General features: G+C 44.3%; 1 protein-coding gene across 5 annotated transcripts in view; it reads right to left on the minus strand.

The window, feature by feature from the left end:
- Positions 1-3,145: 3,145 nt before the first annotated feature.
- The window catches only part of LOC126284584 (optomotor-blind protein-like), a 449,788-nt gene continuing 430,107 nt past the window's right edge, over positions 3,146-22,826 (minus strand). For 3 of the 5 annotated variants that reach the window (XM_049983607.1, XM_049983610.1, XM_049983606.1), the window contains exons 6-8: positions 13,382-13,662; positions 9,285-9,609; positions 3,146-5,256 (exon numbers count right to left, since the gene is read on the minus strand). In XM_049983607.1, coding sequence (XP_049839564.1) covers positions 4,668-5,256; positions 9,285-9,609; positions 13,382-13,662 — 1,195 coding nt within the window. In that variant the 3' untranslated portion in view covers positions 3,146-4,667. The remainder of the gene's footprint in view (positions 5,257-9,284; positions 9,610-13,381; positions 13,663-22,826) is intronic. The other 2 variants (XM_049983608.1, XM_049983611.1) reach the window with 2 other exon arrangements.

Raw genomic sequence — 22,826 nt, forward strand, 5'->3', positions numbered from 1 at the left:
GTGGCGCATCCCAATGTCATGGTGTAAGCTAGGCTTAACTTACAGCAACTCGGCGTCAGAGATATACTTTCTATGACTATTCATTTATCTGTAGAAAACATGTAGTAACTTCTCTGTAGTTGATATTTTCATCTTTGAGACTTTTTTTGACAGAACAACACAGACCACAACAATGTGGCTGAGCTTTGTGTCGTGAACTTAATACCTGACTTGCTAGTTGGATGCTTCTCAGCATTCTATTGCTTTGATTTTTAGTCTTCAGCGTTTATCTACCTATATACAAGCTATTATGATATGGCACATGTAACTGAGTTCGTTTTGTGAGCATAGATTGTGTGCTGAATGTGTTTTTTCCTAAATTACTTAATAACTATTTGCTGCGCATTTTGTGCGCTACTGCCAAGCATGGCGTATGGCGTTTGACAGGCGTGACTGAGTATGTTTAGATGTTTCTCCCTTTAGTCACTGTAAAACGTGATATCTGAACCTACCTTACATTTATAATATCAATTTCTGCAACTCACGGTACATCTGTAAGCAAAAAGTGTCGATAAATTCCTTCAAGGGACTATGTTCATTGGCTATGACTTGCTAAGTGTCATGGAGTGGTTGGAGACAGTTTGGAGTGTGATGTTAACAAGAAAACAGTAACTGTGCATCATCCCTGGATGTTAAGGAAGTGTCAGTAATCATGTACACTGGATTATTGTCAGGATCTATCAGATAATTATCATACTTTTAAAATAGTTATTTTAAACTGTTTAGTTATTTCATTAGGAGTGAAGCAGAACAGTTTAGTGGGCGGATCACGTAGTACTGCAAACCAAGCGTCAAGTCAAGATCCTGTTAACGTGCCACATGTAGAAGAGATCAGTGTGTCAAGTAAGAAGAAAACTGCGTCAATCTACTTCATCAGAATCAGACAGAACTGGTTTCTTACCTGTGTCAACAAGTTACGCAGTCCTGGAAAATGTTTTTACCGCCGTCGTAGCAAAGCAAAACGATTCAAAATTCTTCAGCAACATTAAGAGGCAGCACCGACTGTTAATTACTTGCCAGCCGTTCGATTGATTTCTTCCACTGAGAAGTTATAGATTTATTTCTACAGAGGTTGGACAGGTAACAGGGTTGGTAAAGAAAAAATGTTTAACACAGATTGAGTTATTTCTTGTTTACGGCTTTATTTCACAATAATAACAGCAGCCTAAGAAAAAGTTATTTATTGCTAAGAGTTCGGTTCCTTCACTTTTCCTGTGAAGTATTTGCAGTTCGGGAGAAGTGGACAGAACCGTTTCGTCATTGTCTTGACAGCTTCGTATTTATGGCGTTGCAAGCGGGGAAAGGCGCCAGCGACATACCTGTATTCCCTGTCAGTTATATGTGGCGAGAAGCGGCTTCCCCAACACAATTACAATACAGCAGTAAGTAGTAAGACACAACTCGAGAGGTAAGTGCTTACATGTATCAATAACTAAAAACACTTTTAAAATAGCGATTCGGTAATGTCATCATAACTATATTTCTATGCAGTTTGAACGAAATCAACAGAAAACAATGAGAAGCAGGCAAGCTCTTGTAATACGACTGGGAGGAAACAGGCTCGCCACTGGAAACCGTGATGTCTTTTCCTAGATATGGATAACCGGTGGGGAATTTGTTTTATTTGGATTATAAAAACTTTGCTTGTAGGTTCGAGAGAAACTTGTGTATTGGTGATTAGCTGTTCCAAGGTCAAAACATATTTAAAAGAAAAAATTGATACAGGAGTGCAGTGTTTTACAAATATATGTGTTTCATTAACAATAACGAAATTAGCGGGCATAAATCGGGTACATCCGCTACCGCAGTGGTTTCCAAACTGTATTACTCAGAATACTAATACTTCCCATTGGTGCAGAGAGTTTTTAGCAAAAGGTATTTGATGTTAAACTGAATAAGTCAATTATGAATATTAAGTAAAAAAAAAGATGCTGGCAACTCTGATATGGTTATCTGATTTTGGATGTGGTGGTAATATGGTAACAGAAGGTGACAGCAGTATTCAACAGAATGTTTTGGTTTTGCAGCCACTGTAGTATGAAATTAGGATCCATGGGAAGATGTAATTTTTTAAGGGTTCATAACAGGAAAATGTATGGAACCGCTGCATTAGGTCTAGTAGTCAAAAACTGCCTACTCTGCTCTTACACTTTCATCTTATGGAAGACAGTATGCCCTTCAGTAGGATATTACAGAACTAATTTCTCATATTGATCGGTAGTCTAAGTAGTTACAGAAAGACAGTAAAATTAAAGCACAATTCTGTGCAGAAATTTAATTCCTGTTACACTGCCACAACACTTGAGTGATGAGCTGATTCATAAAAAGTGGTATCATGGTTCTCACCAATATTTCAGAGCACGAGGGTTTCTGACCGACTCCAGTGGTAACTGTACAGTCAGCCTCGTCGATTTCAGTACCTGAAAAGTCTTTTGGTTCTATGCTCTGACTTCAACCACTCAAGAAGAACCATACAAAACCCACTGGAAACTGTGGATGTGATGTATCAGCACGCCTTCGAATATGTTGTAAGAACACACGTATCGATAAAGACCAGTCAACTCTGATATCGAGAGCTGGTAAGGATCTCCAGAAATGGGAGTCTTAGGGCCACGTTCTCCAGAACGCTGGAAACGAATCCAGCTTTTATACCACCAAGGATCTGAAAACGCCTGTATAGAGTATCTATGAGGTGAGCAATGCCCAAGATCTGTATCTTATACCACATGTGGAACTGAAATATGAAAAGCTCCATACAGAACTTATTTATTATAAAAATTGAACATGGGTGTCGTGAACTTACTTAACGTACACTACATACCAGAGAAAAAAATTGGCTGCTGACTGATCCCTATTAAATGCAACGTTTCCTGTTATTTTCCCTGTAATATAACACTGTGTTACAACACAGTGACTCGATAATGCTTTCTTTAGGCATTTTTATGAGAAACTAGTGAATGTGCCCATATCTATTCCTCAATGGCGGACAACGTCAATAAATTACTACCTTTAAAAGCCCTTCTATTGGCAGGTAGATACTGTGGATGCTACGAGAAAAGAATAAGTTCTTGTTATTTTCGATTGTTGTGTGAATCCATGAGTTACAGGCGAGACTGGGGTCACAAGTAAGAAATTTGTACTCTTCAGAATATATTGCATAAAATATTCCGCATGCAGAGTCAGAGTAAATCGTATAATATGTGTGGCAATGTTCTCAACAAAATTACTGCGTCTCATATAAAAGGAGGCGTATAAATCGTGTCGTTAATGAAACAAGATCACAAGCAGATAGGTTATCGTATCATGCCTTACAAATCAGTAAACAGAAAAGAATTACATGATTGTACTTACAAACGTGCTTATTATCTTTTTCAATTTTTTAAAAATTGTTTTATTATACAAAGGCAGGCCAGGGACACACAAAAGCTCAAAGACCTACTTCATCTATTCGTCACTGCACATGTTCCAGCTTCGTATGTTTACTATGATTTACAAGAGACAATAATTTTGTATTTTTTATAAACAAACATACTTTCTTTGGTATAAATAAAACATTTTATTCACTTATACACAGACGTTCTATGGTACATGATGCATATTGTTATTTGCTGAATCTTCTTCTATTTACATAGTTTAAAATTATTTATGTATAATATGTGTACAGCTAGCTGTAGATATCGTATTACAAAGCGCAACCTCGACGCTAGTTTCCAGATGGGGGCAGACAGTGTGTCGAAACTCGTTGATCAAAATGTCCATTTCGTTTATCTTCAAAAGAGAAGTCCATGTACCAACGGTTCGTTTCACTCGTTTCTAGGCATGTCCGCTGTCCTTCTTGGCAAAATTACAAACTTCTGTACGGTAGTGGAAACGAATTTGACAAGGCCGCTGTTAGTTCCACAAAACTAAGCGGTTTCTAGTAAGGCGGAAAAATTACAAACAAAAAATCTTCAATGCAGCAAATTTCATTGTTCTTTGTGTGTATAGCCTTTTTCTCAGTCGGTGTTCTATCGTTAAAAAAAGAACGATGTCAGCTCTTACAGCATGGAGAATACGTGGGAGGAGGATGCAGAGTCAACAGGCCGTCATACAATACGGCAATGTAGGCAGCACCTATGTTTACTATAGACGGCGTGTACAGTGAAACGCACGTCCGTAAAGAAGGTGGTTCTTCCAACAGTGACACAAAATGATGTTCTTTCAATAGTGACAGGAAGTGATTGGTTTTAATAACCATCAGACATGACATTTCTTTTGAGACTGACCAATACGGAGGCGAATCCAATTGTTGGAGGAACAGCAGTTGTACTCTCTGTAGGAGAAGCGCATCTGAACCAAGACCGCAATCATCATACGAGTTTTCTGAACAAAAATGCTCCATTAAATTACTACTGCCTCTGAAAGACGCCAGTCACTGTATGAAGCGCTGGAACTTATGCTCGCTCCTCCCACTTTATTCTGCTGTCAGAGTTATCGTCGATAGCACATTTCTAACTGTACAACAAGGTAACAGCCCGGCTTTTGGACTGTGGAAGATATTGAAGGACTGGAGGCGTTCCGAGACGTCGACCCCGGGTTCAGCCGCGCCGACTGGAGGAAAGGACGACATTGCAGGGAGTCCTCGATCGCTAGACCACCAACTTGTCGTCGGCGCACTTGGGAGAGGCGTCCCGCGGCTTCACCTCGAGGCCGTTCACCATCTTCTCGATGCTCTTGAGCTCACTGGCGGTGGCGGCGGGCGCGGTCGGTGGGGGCGGCGCCGCCTCCTGCTGTTGCTGGTGCGGCGGCGAAGCTGGGGGCGAACTCGAGCCGGTGGATAGCGGTCCGAGGGGCGTCGGCTGCGGCAGCGGCCCTGGAGGCGTGTGCTGCGGGGGCGGCGCGTGCAGGTGCGATTTGGGACTGCCACCCCCGCCGGTACCGCCTCCGGGCGTCACCGTCTCGAAGGCGGAGCCCACGGAGTTGCCGGGCAGCGAGTAGGGCGCGAAGCGGCCGCCCTTGGCTCCCAGCGGGTGGTGCAGAGCGCCGCCGCCCCCGGCGCCGCCCCCGCCGGCTGTCGCGGCAGGGTGGTGCAGCGCCGAGTAGTGGCCGAAGAGCGCCGGGTGCTGCGCGGCCAGGGCCAGCTGCGCGTTAAACAGCAGCCCGGGGGCGGCGCTGGGCGCTCCGCCGGGGCCCGCGAACAGCGACAGCGGCGGCCCGGGCGCCAGTGGCGGGTACAGCCTGCAACACGGGCGACACACGTCTTTGCAAAAAAACCACTCTTCTCTCCAAAGGTAAAGCAGCAACCTGTAGGCTGCAGCAACACCAGTTTGCTCCCTAGCGACGCCGTTCCTTACACAAAAGTATAATCCTCTCGAGTTTGCAGACGAATCTTCTATCAGAAATAAATATGGCATCGGTGCACCTCGCCGTAGTCTTCACGTGAGAAACTACTGTTGCTGAGTCCCGTCGAACTGTTACTACGCAGGAGCTGGTGCTCCTGCATAGGCTAGAAGAGAGGTACTCGGCACTGGTCGCCTCAAGAATGTTGCTCTGTACAATGACACTCACAGGATCAAACCCTTAAAAGAGCTCATTGGTCGCTTTGGAGTGCCCACGACCACAGTAAGTGAAATGGCCTGATTTGCTATTGCATCAGAGAGGGCTGTCCGAAGTTTTTATAAGTAATGCTGTGCCACATGCAGTCATGTAACTCAGCGTGAGAACTGTGACCGTAAAAATGTGCTAACTGACAGGGACCAGGGACGACTGTCATTCACTGTCAGTGGTAATCGGCTTCAAACCCGATAGCAATTCCTGCTTTCAGTGAACTCAGTTGCGTCTCATGGAGTTTCCGAGCGAACATCGCGTATGGAGCTGCTTGCCTTTGACTTTTGGAGCCTGGTATCTTGCAAAAGGCTACTAATCACAGCAGATCATGACGCTGTACGCCTCCAGTTGGCCAGAGTTCACAGAAGGTGGACAGCACTTGACCAAAGGCGTGTAATGTGAGCTGATGTGTCGCGATTTTGCCTCTTTTCAAAAGGTACAAGACGTCGAGAACACCGAAGGATCAATGAGGCCTTTAAACCACAGTGTTTTGAGGGTGCAGTTACGCCAGAAGTGCTTCTGTCATTTGGGGAGGAGACGGAGGGGTGTTTTACTATCGATGACTTGAGCCCACACATAAAGCTTCCCGCGAACGTAAACCAGGATGTTTGTTTCAACATACCTGGGGAAACAGGTGTTCCCATTTCTTCCACATCTTTATGGTGAGCATGCCGTGCATGGTCTCGTCTTCCAAGACGGCATCAGCCGTGTCCACAGGGCTCCACGTATCCGTTCGTGATCTGATGAACACTTAGGCACATCGACTGGCCCCCTAACCCATTCAATATTAACCTCACAGAAAATGTCTGGTACAATTTGGTACAGCGGCTGAATCGCAGTAAGAAACCTCCCTGCAATTTGGTAGCTCCACGGCGTGTAATCACAATGACTGGCTTCAGATGATATCGCATACATTTACAAGAATGATTCACTACATCAGAGAACTTGGAGTATACTCTGAATATTTACGTAAGATAAAGGAAAGTTCGACAAGGGTGTGTGCACGTGGTGCCAATGGTACACCAGAGTATAAGGGACGATGGAAAAGTTTCCGTCTGAGGGCTTTGCTGACAGGGTATATGCGACGTAGCGCGACTCCCACGAGGTCGCCTTGTATAAACGAGTGATCAGTGTGACATTCTTGTCTTGCGGTAAATGCAGATATGTGTACTGTGGTGACATTATTACCAAACGTGTCCAAACAGGACCAACATGCTGTTGTTCTTTTCTTGGATGCCAAAGAACGAACACCGGTAGACATCAACTGAGAATGAAGAATGTGTGTGAGGAAGCATGTCTGTTGGAAACCTCCATTGTATAAGGGTACACCAAGTTCCATGCTGGTCACAGTTTGACACAAGACACAACACATTCCTTGAGCACAATATTTCAGACGACGAAAGCTGGTGGGAGACACTAGAGCACCCGCCCTACAGTCCTGATCTCTCTCCATGGCATTATCACGCCTTCGGACCCTTAAAAAGGCCTTGAAGTGTCAACGATTCCTGTCGGGAGATCATGTGCAGCAGGGCATTACGGAAAGAGGGCATTCCTTACCAAGAGAAATCTCCTGGTGTCAAACAAAGGACTTAATTTGTGGAAGATTTTTCTGAGAATGTACATTTGGAGCATAGCATTCTTTGGTAGTTAATCATGGACAGAGGGAAAATGAGAATCGAAGCATATGATATGTGTTGCTACAGAAGAACGTTGAAAATTAGATGGTATGATAAAGTGGAATGAGGAAGTACTGATCAGAATCGGAGAGGAAAGGAATATATTAAAAACACTGACAAGAAGAAGGGACAAAGATGAGAGGAGATGTGTTAAGATGTCAGGGAATAATCTCCATGGCACTACGGGAAACTAGAGAGGGTAAAACATATAACTAAAAGAAAAACAAGTTTCCGAACGATCCGCTTCTAGAAATGTAGATGTTGTTCTCGGTAGTTGGGTACACACTAACACAGACGTCAATAGTATCAGCATAGGTCGTAGATGTAAAATTCTGCGACAAGGGATTCGTGTAGATATAGCTTCCTTAATAGTGCAGTGTCCCACTGGTAGTGATTAGGAGCTACCAGTAAGCCATCCGACGTGATGGTAGTGTAGACGATCAACAAATGTACTCCATGGTTTAGGGGTTTTAATGGTAAATTATTTAGCTACTATGTGAAATACGGCACTCATTAGATTACAGGTAGTTTTAGAAAAATACCTGAAACACTTGAAAACACAGTTTCTCGCCGGATTCATGCTGTAGTCAAGAGGCGGTGTCAATCGGCAGAAGCCTGATGTCACCTTAGGATGACTAATTTTTACTTTTGTGAGCTTTCTTAGGATATAAGCGTAACATTCGTAACATCAGTCGTAAGAGGTCAGTGACTAAGGAATTTGTTGCAAGCGCACTCGAGCAGATGTAATTTCGATGGATTGCTCACGCGCTGCCTGCAATATGTAAGCTATAAGAGAATCTCAGACCAGAGAGCAGTGTTGTCAGCAGTAGGAACTGTGTGGCAGTAGGAGTAAGTAGTAGCTAGTGTTATATCAAGTCCCACGAAAATGTTTTAAAAAATCTCTTAATAATAGTCATTCTTAAAAAAATTAACTTTTGACAATCATTCATCTCAATTTAAAGAATTTACTAATTTCTCCAATCCATGGTCATCACAATTATTATAAAGAAAAATCAGTTGTTCTTTTCATACATGTCAAATCTATCGGCCAGTATTGCACTGGGCTGCGCCAGAAAAATTTCTTATAGGAGCAGATATATATGCTTTATCCGACGACCTTATTGAGATAAGAATTTTCAGTTTAAGTGTAACCTCCCAACAGAAAAATTCCGAAACCTCCCAACAGTAAAAATATAATTATTTACATCATTCAAATTCTGCGTAACCTCCCAATAAAAAATTCCGTAACCTACCACTAATAGAATGTGACTAATCTCTGAATAAAATTGTGGCTCACTTATAACCTTTCAATAACTGACTGTGAATTTCAAGTGGTAAATTTGGACGTCAGCAGATCATTCTGAATAAACTGAAAATTCTTACCTCAATAAGGTCGCCAGTCAACGCATATATATCTGCCCTTATAAGAAATTTTTCTGGCACAGCCCAGTGCAATGCTGGCCGATAGATTTGTTATGTATAAAAAGAACAGCTGTTTTTCTTTGCAATAATTGGGATGACCATGGATTGGAGAAATTAGTAAATTGCGATGAATCATTGTCAAAAGTTAATTTTTTTAAGAATGATTATCATTAAGAGATTTTTTAAAACATTTACATGGGACTTGATATAACAATAGTACATATGCGCGAGGCTACTTTTACCTCATACTGCATCGCTCAGGCACCGCCATCGCTCCCCAACTCGACACACACGACTCCTAGCTACTACTTACTCCTACTGCCACACAGTTCCTACTGCTGACAACACTGCTCTCTGGTCTGAGATTCTCTTATAGCTTACATATCGCAGGCAGCGCATGAGCAATCCGTCGAAATTGCATGTGCTCGAGTGCGCTAGCAACAAATTCCTTAGTCATGGACCTCTTACACAGTGGTCAGTGTAGATATGCGAAACACATTTATCGCAGACAGTTTTTTTCTTTTCGCACAGTATTGTGCTAGTAGAGGAGGAGGTACTCACCCGTGGGGGTAGAGGTAGGGCAGCAGGTGGGGCGGTGGGTGAATGGGCGGCCCCACGGAGATGTTGGGCGCCGGGTAGTCGCCGGCGGCGGCGGCGGCGCCCTGGGGCGGCGAGCCGCGGCTGAAGGCGGCGGCGGCCACCGTCGACTCGGAGCAGCTCGAGTCGCTGCCGTCGCGCTCGCTGTCGTCGTGGTGGCCGAGGGGCGGCGGGGGTGGCACGGCGTGGCCGTGCGCGTGCTGGTGCTGGTGCAGCCGCCGCCGCAGCGCCGCCTCCTCGCCCGCAGACATGTCGGGGGCCGAGCCCGCTGCGGACAGCGAGAACCAGGCTGAGGGCCGGCCCGTCAGGGCCCGTCTCCACACCAACGACACACTCACACTCAACACACAGTGCCGCGTTTCCTCCCGTGTACCGGGCACGCTGCTTAAACTCACTCACACTGGAAAGCCAAAGAAACTGGTACAGCTGCCTAATATCGTGTAGGGCCCCCGCGAGCACGCAGAAGTGCCGCAACAACATATGGCATCAACTAGACTGATATCTGAAGGAGGAAACTGGCACCATGAATCATGCAGGGCTGCTGAACAGCACGTTGTAAGGCATGCGAGATATGCTCAATAATGTTCATGTCTGAGGAATTTGGAGACCAGCGGCGTGTTTATGCACAGAAGAGTGTTCCTGGAGCCACTCTCTAGCAATTCTGGACATGTGGGGTGTCGCATTATCCTGCTGAAATTCCCCAGGTCCGTCGGAATGCAAAATGGACATAAATGGATGCAGCTGGTCAGACAGGACTCTTACGTACGTGTCACTTGTCAGAGTCGTATCTAGACGTATCGGGTGTCCCATATCATTCCAACTGCACAAGTCCCACAATTACAGAGCCTGCACCAGCTTGAACAGTCCCCTGCTAACATCCAGGGTCCCCGCACACGTCTATCCATTCGATACAATTTAAATTTTGAGACTCGTCCGACCATCCAAGATGTTTCCAGTCATCAACAGTCCAATGTCGTTGTTGATGGGCCCAGGCGAGGCGTACAATTTTGTGTCGAGCAGTCATCAAGGGTACACGAGTGGACCTTCGGCTCCGAAAGCCCATATCGATGATGTTTCGTTGAATGGTTCGTACGCTGACACTTTCTGATGGCTCAGCATTGAAATCTGCAGCAATTTGCAGAAGGGTTACACTTCTGTCCTGTTAAACGAGTCTCTTCAGTCGTCGTTGGCCCCGTTCTTGAAGGATCTTCTTCCCGCCGCAGCGATGTCGGGGATTTGATGTTTTACCCGATACCTGACATTCATGCAACATCTATGAAGTGGTCGTGCGAGAAAATCCCCATATAATTACTATCTCGGAGACGCTGTATCCCATCGCTCGTGCGCCGACTATAAAACCACGTTCAGAATCACTTAAATCTTGATAACCTGCCATTGTAGCGGCAATAACCGATATAATAAGTGTGCCAGGCACTTGTTGTCCTATATAGGCGTTGCAGACCCAACCGCCGTATTCTGTCTGTTTAGATGTCTCTGTATTGGAAAACGCATGCTTGTACCAGTTTCTTCAGCGCTTCAGTGTAGATATCATATTTTCCTGCTGGGCTGTTGTTAATTGTATTTATTCACAGTCGCGATTTCGGCCTACTTCCCATTTTCGAGTGATAGCTGCAAGATGTGGGAAATATAATCATAAATCTTATGAGCACGAACAAAGGGCTAAGAGAAAGATACTATATTTCTCCAATACTCTTCTGTAAAGGCATAGATGAAGTGATCAATGAATGGAAAGTGTTCAGTGAAAAAGGAATATTTTAGATCGTGACACTAGACCAAATGCAGTTTTATATTCAGATGACCCTGACTGAAAAAAGTTACAGTAGTTAATGCCACGTTACAACCTCAAATTCTCTCTAGCTAAAACGAAAGTGATCCCATTTCGAGGCATACAATCAATACGTTCAGAACAAGTCGTGAATAACAAAATCTCAAACCAAGTTAAACATTTTAAATGTATGGGATGCGACGTAACGTATGAGTTTGACTATAACCTGATTAAAAACTAAATAAATGTATTTCCATATGTGGAACTATCGCAAAATGTTTGCAGATCAAAGCCAGAAAACTAAAGGGAAGCACGAATCACAACAAAACACCAAGTCGGAGTTCAAGAAATGAGGGAAAGGATGTACACAATAAGACCGTAAAAGGAATTAAGGTATAAGGGAAGATCTAGGAATAAATTACCTAAATTAAACAATAAAAGAAGGTATGTGTATATGGAAAGAACATTTAGACTGTATGGGTAGACGAGTCCCGCTAAAAGCTCTCAGTGACAAATGCACGAAGAAACACAGAAAGATCGCACAAGAGATGTAAAGGAACAGGTAATTTGCTCAACAGATGACGTTAAGAAGAAGAAGAAAAAGACCTAGTAGGACGAAAATAAGAATTATGTCAATATACAATCGTTCCTTATAAGAGGATTCTGTCCTTATGTCAATCATGTGTTATACGCATAGCATATGTATACGTGAGTGACGTGAGGACAGTGTCCTCTTAAAAGGAACAATTGTACACTGACGTATTTCATAGTGAGATAAGAAGATGAATATATTTTTGAAAGGACAATTTTATTCGTGTAAAAAGAAAATTTTCGAGGAAAGAATATATCCCTATAATTTAACTTGTCTTTAAGCAAATTATTTTGTTACAGCTGTCATCTGAGAACGGCATAATAGGCGGAAATCGTGATAACGTATAAATGCTTGTAATAACAGTCCAGGCAGAAAATGTTGCCCGATATTAACGCTGGAAAAGAGAAGATAGTAAATTCGTTTAGGTTAGGGGCTGAAAAGATTCGAATCTCTTCCTAGACGGTTACGAAAACTGTGTACGTATAAATGTCTTGAGCCCTCCCCCCCCCCCCCCCCTTCAGAATATTGAGTGCAGTGTATCTATTCATTACCGAATTTTCGTATGCATTATGGATGTAATTTCCCCTGTTCCAAGAAACCTCTCGTGTGGCTGGTCACTTTCGTATAATGCTACGGCGTTAGCAATTGCTGTACAACTTAGGTTTGTTTCGTTTACAGTGTTCATGGAAAATTATGCTGTCTCTTTCGCCTTACCTTTTAAGCCTCAAGATAGTCTACCTATCCGAAACACTGAGCGTACAACTACCAATCCTGTGGAATGTGATAAGTTTTTGTGTCACCTAGAAACTTAGTTCTCGTGCCATGGTACGTCTCGAAACTGTTCAGCTAATTTATACAGGAAATGGCAGTGCGTAAAATTTTTAAGGATGTTCATGCTTGTGAGTATGGTGTTGTCAGGATTTCGAATATGGAGACTTAGCGACGGGAGAATCGTTGGCTGAGGGGGCAAAAGACATTAGTTGTTCGGGCACCGACATATCTCAGTAACAATATCACTATCCGAACAGCTTCATCGATTATGCATTAACACTTTCGCTGCGGCTGGCGCTTACAAGCGTCACAACAAGTTACGAGCCAGTGTGGCTGACTCTTACGAGCGTCCGCGCTCACTGTCGGATTACCCAGTCTAGTTGCAGCGTCTAAGCTAGCATCATAGCGTGTAAACTTTGGTTTTGTGTGGTCAGTTATCGAACGTATATTGTTCGTAATGGCGGCTAATGAGCATCTGAATGACGCCTGTGTGACCCCTATAGGTGCCAGACAGCAAACAGACTTCAGAACACGACCACAATACAGTCGAAGATTGTTTGAAATAATGCATTTAACGCGTCATCATTAAGTCGGTATAGCACACGATCCTACAGATCTTACAAGGTCTTGACGTCATCTTGTAGCTCAGGTGTGCTTAGGAGCGTCGGTTGCGAGCGGCACCTGCCGTTTCAGAGTGTTACCGGCCCGCACTCGCACGTTGCCGGGCCGCGCTGGAGAGTTGCGCGCCTCCACCGATGCCGCAGCGAAAGTGTTAAACAGTACTCCTTGTTGTCACAAAATTATAACAGCGCGATTTGAAAGCCAACTCTCCCACTTGTGGTGTCATTAATCCACGCCGCAGTAGCGACGCGTCGCCAGAAGCGTGCGCTGTGCGCCGGAGTTGGGACTCACCGGAGTGGGCGTGGTGCAGGTGTAGCGGGGGCGGGTCGGCGCCGGTGCCAACCACGTCAAGCAGGCGGTCGTCTTCGTCCGCCGCCGCGGCCGCCGCCGCTGCCGCCGCCACCGCGGCCGCCTGGCGCGCCTTCAGCTCGGCGCCCACGCCCCCCGCGGGCCCGCCGCCCCCGCCTCCGCCCCCGCCGGGCTGGTGGTGGCCGCCCCCGGGCATGCCGCCGCCTCCGCCGCCGCCGCTGTCCGATACGGGGTGCCTCTGAGCTGCCAGTAGCGCCTGCCTTCTGCAACAAGCCAACGTGTCTCAGCGCCTGTCCAGCACTCTCCTACCGACACTCTACATCTCCGTGTCTAAATCTTACTGGTACAAAAAATAAGCACACGTTCTAACACACTACACATGCAAGCATATGACTGCTGCTATAAATCATGACATTTCAGTCTGGTAGAGACGACTCCACAGTACGTTAGGGAGACACGTCGGTACACAACAGTCTAGCAGTCAGAATGAATCTCAATATAAGGATGAAAGAAAAAGGAAAGAAGACACCCTCCTCTGAATCACCATGCAGACAAACAAACACTTAAAGTTTCTATTTTGTTAGTAGACGAAATAAATTTCCTGAACGACACTGTGATCATTGTGGATTTCTGTTAATCAATCCTACTGTATCGCTTAATTTTCTATATATATATATATATATATATATATATATATATATATATATATATATATATATATGTGTGTGTGTGTGTGTGTGTGTGTGTGTGTGGTTGTTCTGGCTACTGCTCCAGTTGCTTATAATTCTAAAACATGCCGGGTGAATGAAACTGTACGTAGAAAATTACAGACGATCAGTAATAGACAAAAACCCCCTGTCTTTTCTCTGTAGAAACTGAATCACACTGCAGTGGAAGAAAGTGATAAAGTACTTTTTCACTGACACAATGTTGTAACAATAGTGGGCCTACTTCATCCAAACAGAAAAAAATATACGTTGCGAAAGGTTTGGCGACGGAAGTGAAGGTTCTTGGTATTTCACGGGTAAATGGAGCGAAAGGATTGTCGACAGAAGTAAAGGTTCTTGGTATTTCACGGGAAAATGGAAAAATACGGAAAAAGACTTTAAATCTCACGTGGTGTTTGAAAGTGGGTCAAAATATGAAAGCGGAGAAGAATCGGCTGCAAGAATTGGCCATAAAACGCTCGTGCCATTCACTTCAAGTGATTTCGTGAAATTCCGTAGTTGTAAGTAGTGAGACATGGGTATGAATATAACACTGAAATCTGCTGAAATGTAAACCATAGTATTTTCCTATGTCTCTGTTGGCTTGAATATGTCAAATTTTTCACCTGGTATCAGAGAAATTAGACCACAGATGCGGTTATGCTGGTGGCCAACAAACTCGTCCTCATCTGATCCAGCTCCCATCACGTCGTACTGAATGAGGTTATTTTGGGGAGACCTTTCCTGAAAAATGGCTGCTATCTTGTAACTGTCATGTATCAGGCTGTCTTTCAGGCGGTACTGAACTTAGTAAGTGTAACATAAAGCACTGAAAATTGAAACGTTTAATTATATAGGTAATTTTAGTTCGTGAATCAAGATTCGTTGGAATCGGAAACATTACGAGTTTAGAAAGTAAAAATATTTATGAAGAAAAAAATATACTGAGTTGTTGCTGGCGACAGCTTCCTTGGTTCAGTAACATAATATTGCGAGCGATGCGAGTAATTTGCTGGGGCAGCTGCGTAGATGGTGGCAGGGCATGACATGCCGAGAGGGGCCGTGGAACGCCTTTATTGATATTGCAGTCGCGCCACTTCCAATAACGTCGTTCAAAGTCACCTGTCTGTGGGGGTGTCGGAAACAAAAATTGATTCCTTCATGGGGGAAACAGCTGTGGGAACCGAAACAAGGCATCCTCTTGCTTATCTCGGTGATCAGAAAAAGCTAAGCGCAGTAAGACTTTCACGTCAGTATTTTCGACAAGAGAGATACGTTTTAATCAGTGAGAAGTGTTCTAAGTGTGTAATGTAAGTAGAGGTAGACTTGATCTAAGTGACAGCGAATTATCGCTAGGCTATTCTAAACCAAATACGCGAAACAAACCACGTATTTCATAACGTGGCTGATAATATTTCAACAGTTTCGGACCCTACCACAGAAAACACAAATCAAATAACCACAGCTTGCCAAGTATGTCACCTGTATCCGGGGATGAAATAGGAGGGTTTTGATGTATACGAGCGTCTATGGAGTGCATCGGGTATAATAGAATGCAAGGAGGTACAATTAGCTGTCCATGTATCAGAGGGAAAGAAACGTTAGTGTTACTCAATGGAAAAATAGAAAATCATGACAGTGTTTGATTCTGTCCAAATGAGAACGGTATTTAATGACAAAGCGTATAATTCATACTGAAGCTGTTGTCGAACGCGAGTTTCGTGGACCTTTAAAGGGAATTGCCAGCAAGATGTAACATTGATGAAGAATAACCGATAGACACCCATAGGGGTGGCCCAGTTGTCAAAACGTTAGACTTACGTATGGGAGGATGTAGGGTGGTTGGTTGATTTGGGTGAAGAGACCAAGCAGGGAGGTCATCAATAATATCGGTTTAGGGAAGGGTGAGGAAGGAAGTCGTCCGTGCCCTTTTAAAAGAACCATCCTGTCATTTTCTTATAGCGACTTACGGAAAACACGGAAAACGTAAATGAGGATGGCTGGTCGTCCTCCCGAACGCGAATCCAGTGTGCTAACCACTGCATCACCTCGCTCAGTATTGTCGATAGACAACGTCATGAACAGCAGTGTACAGGACATCATTAGGTATGGTAAGAAACTAGGATCTGATATGGTGTTTTTAGCATCCTTAATGAGGTCGGACGGTCGAGGTATAATTGCGACGTCACGTTACCCCACAACCAGTAATCAGAGGATTGAGATCTGGGGACCTGGGATGCTAAGCATGACGGAAGCAGTGGCTCAGCACGCGATCCTTACCAAACTATGTGCGCAAGAGATCTATCATATGTGTAGCTATATGGGCTGAAATGCCATCATGCATAAAAGTCCTAGGAATGTTCTGACTCCCTCTCTCAGTACAGCTCATTTTATATACGTTTCTCAAACTGCGTCACCGACGTGTTGTTGCCCAGCGCCATCTGTTGGCCAGTTTCTGTGTTCGTTTTTGATTTCAATAAAACCACATGTCACTTCAGGCACGTGTGTCAATTTTTACCTCACTAACTATATTATTCAGTGTACTCGTTTTCGCTCGAATGTGACCATTCAAATACTGGAATATTCCTAACCAGCAAATGATTTCCTCCCTAGCGATAGCCATTTCACATGAACGTAGATATCTTCAGTCAATAAAAACAGTATAAAATATATCCTGTTATTTCATATGTTTGGTGTAAACAGTTCTTTGCCTGCTCTCTCCTTCTTACGTTCAGACTCCAATCTAGTGTGGCTGCGCGATTATCACTACGACGTCACCGTGTGTGTACATGGAACGATTTACGACGCTGCGAGCTCGGTGTGTGTACGTGCTTTAGTCTCACCTTGCTGTAAGCAAGCGCCGCGCTGTACATGTAGAGGCTGTGAATCGAAATTAGGAGCCGGCGTTCAGTACAAATTGGCGTCGCGCCGAGGTTACAGACGACTACCCAGAGGCGGTACTCGCCTGGGATACTCGGGCCGGGCGGGTGTCGTGTTTAGAAAGCGGCGGGTGTGAGCGGCTCGGCACGGCTAATGAACGCAGGCGACAAAACCGGCGCTAACAAGGCTCGAGGGTGCTCAGCCACTTTGCGCTCGTAGCTGCGCCTGCGCAGTTGGACGCCCGCTGCCCGCGCGGCCGCCGCCGACTCCCAGTCAGGTGCGCTGGGTCCTTGTGAAGTTCTCTTCCAGAAGTAAAAACGTGTACAGTATTAATAACAGGTCACTTTCCTTGGTGGTAACTGAGTACTGTGAACGTGAATACAACAACGAAACACCATCTTTTGAAACGCGTTTCGAAATTTCGCTTTATCTTACTTCGCAAGTCGCCACACAATACAAGAGGGAGAGTACCCTGTAGCGATCTTAGTCATTCCCTTTCTTGTTCATCTCCCAAAAAGAGCGAGGGAAAAACGAATTTTTATGCGGCTCCGCATGATCCCTAATTTCTTTTACCTCCTCTTTATGGTTCTTACGCGATATGTTGGTAGGTAACAGCAGAATCGTTCTGCAGTCACTAGCGACTGCCGGTTCTCTAAGCTTTCTCGATAGCGTATCGAGAAGAGAAAGTCTTCTTGCAACCACGGACTAACGTTTGAAGTCACGGAGCATTTCCGTAATATCGCATGTTTATCGGACTTACTAGTAACAAATCTAACAGCACGCCTCTCAGTTGTTTCGCTGTCTTCCTTTAATCTGACGTAGTGATGGTCCCAAACACTCGAGCATTACTCAAGAATGGGTAACACAAGTGTTCTTCTTTATAGAAGAAGTGCACTTTCCCAGAATTCTCGCAATAAACTGAAGTCGACCGCTCTTCTTCCCTATACCCGACTTTACGTCCTCGTGCCGTTTCATGTCGGTGTGCAACATTACGTCTTGATGTTTGATAGACGTGACTACGCCAAGCAGTTCATCACTAATGCTGTATGTGAACATTAAAGGAGCGTTTCCCTACTCATATTCACTAATTTACATTCTCTCATGTTTAAAGCTCCCGCTCATCACTTCAAAGCATATTTAAAGTTTAACGTCTCACGAAGAAAGGTCCATTAAAAAAGTAGTAAAAGCTCGAAATGAGTAAGAAAATCGGCCGTGCAGTTTCAAAAGAACTACATCGGCCTTTGGCTTGCGTGATTTAAATCACGAAAAACCTAAATCTCCACCCGAACACGCTGCGCCACGTGGCTCTATCAGATGGAATGGTATAGATTTACAATTTGAGCGCTTCATTTGTCTTTAGTACTTCAGTCAAAAGCTTCCTGTTCTCCTTCTGAGCATGCGTTATTATTCTGCATTCTGCTGAATGAAGGATATAGCATTCAGTACAAAAATAACAACAACGTAGCTGCTTTAAAGAAATCTGAGGATGTGTGCAAGTACAAAACGTTTTACGATGAAATATAGATATTTTAAAAGAAAATATGCCTAATTATTATATTTGTTTTCTTCACTGAAAGAACGGTCGTACGGAGTGGCCTTCACACATACTGCCCGTGCTAGTTTCCGCAATCCTGTGTCACCACGTTGTACACGGACGTAGCCACCTCGACCAATACTGGTGGAAGGGAGCTTCGTCGCTAGTACTGGACTCGCAAAGGGAACAGAGATGCTGACATTAAATTCCTGGTCTAGCGACATGGCACCACCGTCCTCGATTAAACTGCAGACCTCTCCGCAATGATGACACAGTTCAGGCTAGTCTGTCCGAAGACAGGAGTTCCCTTTGGTGCTACTCGAGTAGGGCAGGCCATGTGCCGGCAAAGGGTTGACCCTCTCCATTCACCGGAGCTCATACTCTTCTACAACAAACAACACAGACAAACATCCATACTCCTCAGACAAGCAACGTTGTTTATCACAAAATACAAACACACTCTTAGCACTTCGTAACATGTTGGAAGGGAGGAAGGGATATTAATGTTGAAAGTCGCGTCGACATCGAGATGCTCAGAAACGGCAGCGGTAAACCGCTGTCGCCTAGGAAAAGGATGTGACACCCTCAAATAGTTTCAAGTGCTCCTTGCACCGTTCATATGCGTAAGCGCGACCGCAGCAGTGGGTCAAACTCATGAACACCTTTGCCAAGAGAGGTTTACAAAAATGGTTCAAATGTCTCTGAGAACTATGGGACTTAACTTATGTGGTCATCAGTCCCCTAGAGCGTAGAACTACTTAAACCTAATTAACTTAAGGACAGCACACACATCCATGCCCGAGCAAGGATTCGAACCTGCGACCGTAGCGGACCCACCTTGTATAAATTACATTTTATAGGTAACAAAAATTAGTTGATCGCATACTTTATGCGCTTTTTGTAACCAACGCCATTATTTTTGATGCAAGTAGAGATTACATGCACAAACATATTAAATATGTATAATTATTGTCGTGCAAGAGTTTCCCGTTGTTACTAATAAATGCAAAAGTTCCTTATGAATAATATAAACATGTTTTATGTAAGTTCGACGTAGAATTGAAGCGATCCTTGATACATTTTTGTGTTTCCTAGTGCAATATGATAAATCTGTATGTTTTCTTTACGTTCATTACAATATACCTCTCTTTCAGGTTACAAACCTATAATTTTCGAATAAAACCTGAATCAAACACTGGAAATAGCAGTTTTGCTATAAATATTGTTTTCTCTTCGATAGCAGATAGGAGGATAACTATGTACAACAGAACTATTCTGAAGGTTACCCAGCACTTTATATATCCCTACTCAGCTTCTAGACGGTTCATTGCCTCCAGTTTTTATGGGAATCCAGTAAGACACTTATCGTATACTTGAAGAGAACGATCTTGTGAGGAAACGCCCGGTAGATATGCATTACACCTACTGTACAGGTAACGAGGGTAAGACATCCACTCACCAAGGCTACTGGGAAATCTACCGTGGTCTATGCTTGCTTACGGTAGCCTAAGGTAGTTCTACATCTCTGTCCACATGTGTCTGCTTCCAGTGATAGTTCTGGAGTCGCGTAATCTAGCAATAATGGACATTTCTGCCTGTTTATGCGAACTTAAACACGTTTGCTTGTGTCGAGGAACAACTGGCAGTCCCTGTACCGAGCTCGGGTCCTCCGCAGGTGTTGTTGCGTAATGGATTCTAAGACCGCTCCTAGGCGAGTGGTGGCGGTGAGGCCGTTACGAGACGGCTGCCGCGCGGCGCCGCGCCGCCTCGCTATTGATCTGGATCCTCCTCGAGCTCACGAGGAGCTGTCGATAATGCGGAGCAAGCGTCGGCCGTCGCTTCGAGGGTGCTCACCGCCTCTCGGCTCACACCAGGCGCCGCGCCGCGCCTGCCAACGTCGCCGCTGTTGATCGCCACCCACTGCCCCACACAGCGCCGGCGAGGCCTTTAATAGTGCTTCAGCCGGGGCAAAACGTGAACCAACGAGGCGCGTCACCAACAGTTGCCAGGTCTCCCGCATTTCACCTACATTTTCTCTTGCCCCTCGCATTTTCGACAGTTCCGGGGTATTTTACAGGGTTTCCCGTATTGTAGATCGGCCGCTGTGGCCGAGCGGTTCTAGGCGCTTCAGTCTGGTACCGCGCTGCTGCTACGGTCGCAGGTTCTAATCTTGCCTCGGGCATGGATGTGTTTGATGTCCTTAGGTTAGTTAGGTTTAAGTAGTTCTAAGTTCTAGGGGACTGATGACCACAGAAGTTAAGTCCCATAGTGCTCAGAGCCATTTGAACTATTTCAACCCGTATTGTACCCACATAGCGCATTTGATAATGTTTCCCCTCGTGCTTCGTGAAGTTTTATTCACGAGGGCATTTCAGGAGTCCTGAAGACTGTGCGTGCGCCATCTCTATGGTGGTGTGTTCACCTTGAAATTTACGTCAGTTGTGAGCGAGACTTTGGGCGTGACGGTCGTACATACGTTCACTAGTCCGCGCGTGGCTCAGTGGTGAGTAATTCAGGTTTAAAATGGAAGCGGAAACCGAGTCTGGTCGGATTACACGGATTGGACGTCTGTAAAAGGCACGTATTACAAGCTGATACCGCAAATTGCTTAGCATCCGAAAATTGGCCAAAGAAGGCCTGACATGCATGCAGCTGGTGTTGTCATTTTGTACGATAATGCAAGACCGTATATTCCCTACCAGTGAGACAAACGATCGAAAAATATGGATGAGAAATAATACCCCACCCACCAAGAGTCCTGATACGAGGGATGCCGCCCAAAAATAAATTTCCCAGTTTCCAAGTTTCATCAAGTACAACAATCGTTTTGTTGTACTTCTGTTCGATGAAGTTGAAGCAATTCTTCTGCTATTGCTGGCTACCTGCTTGCTGCTCTTCACTAGGACCATGTGTAACCCATCTCGCAACCATTTTTTCATCTTTCAACTATGATTCTGTAAACTGAAGTAACAGACATTGTGGCCTCCAACGTAATTTCCTCACGTCATTTGCATCGAACCTCTCTCAGAATGCTATTAGCAATAAGCTTAGAGGCGCAGCTTTTTTTTTTTTTTTTCATTTGCAGCAGATGGCCTTTCACTTAATGGGCTGTCCGCAGTGCTTATCCGACCTTCTTGCAAACGAGCGTACCACTGTGATACTGTGCTACGATCTACTTAAGTCTTTCAAAGCGTTGCAAATTTCCATTGGATTCTTTCCACGTTTGTTTGCACGTAATTATAACTGCACAGTGTTAGTCCACTGTGTATTTTATATCATTATGAAATATTCTTATAAAATATAAATTCCATTTTATAAGTAATGAAAATTAGTTGATTGCATAACTTCTGCACTTTTATGTATCGAAAGCAATTGCTTTTGGTGCAAGTACAGTTTAAATGTCGAATTATAGAAATCTTTGTAATAACTGTCATTATTTGTACTCCATATAACTTTCTTCGTCACTATCAAAGGGAAGAGGTTTCTGTTGTGATTATTGATGAGTGCAGTAGCTGCTTATAAATAACAGAAAAATATATTTTACATAAGCTCGACGAAGTACTGAAGTGATGTTTGATATTTTTTTGTTGTGCAGTGTATTTTTTTAATTTTGCCTTCTTTCTTGAAGGTGCGTTTTCAAATGTTCAAATGTGTGTGAATTCGTACGGGAGCAAACTGCTGAGGTCATCGGTCACTAGACTTACACACTACTTAAACTAACTTACACTAAAGACAACACACACACCCATGCCCGAGGGAGGACTCGAACCTGCGGCAGGAGTGGCCGTTGCGTTTCCCAATCATATGTGATAAACCTGTACCTGAAGCAACAATTTTTGAATTATTTTGATACAAATTTTATTTATTTTTAAGTAACAGAGAGAAAGACAACTATTTGGAACAAAAAATGTTCCATATATTACGCAGCACGCAGCCATTTACGTATGTTCACTCAGTTTCCAGACGGCTCACCTCACTCAGTTTCCAGACGGCTCACCTCACTCAGTTTCCAGACGGCTCACCGTCTCCCGTGTGTAGGACAATGCAGTAAGACACTGATCCCATGACTGAAATGAGCTGAAGTCCGATAGGTATACAGCGCACCTAATGTACAGGTAGCGCGGTTACGATCTTTAACTGACCACGGCTACTAGGTAAACTACCGTAGTCTACGCTTACTTATGGCACTCTACGGTAGTTTTACAGCTCTAGTTGCAAGCATCTTTACGTGCTCATTTTGTGCTCAGAACTGAAAAGTGGGACGTGAAGTTATAGACTTACTAGATACATTGTACAACACATCTAC

This window comes from Schistocerca gregaria, chromosome 8 (genome assembly GCF_023897955.1).
Source record: "Schistocerca gregaria isolate iqSchGreg1 chromosome 8, iqSchGreg1.2, whole genome shotgun sequence".
NCBI lineage: Eukaryota > Metazoa > Arthropoda > Insecta > Orthoptera > Acrididae > Schistocerca > Schistocerca gregaria.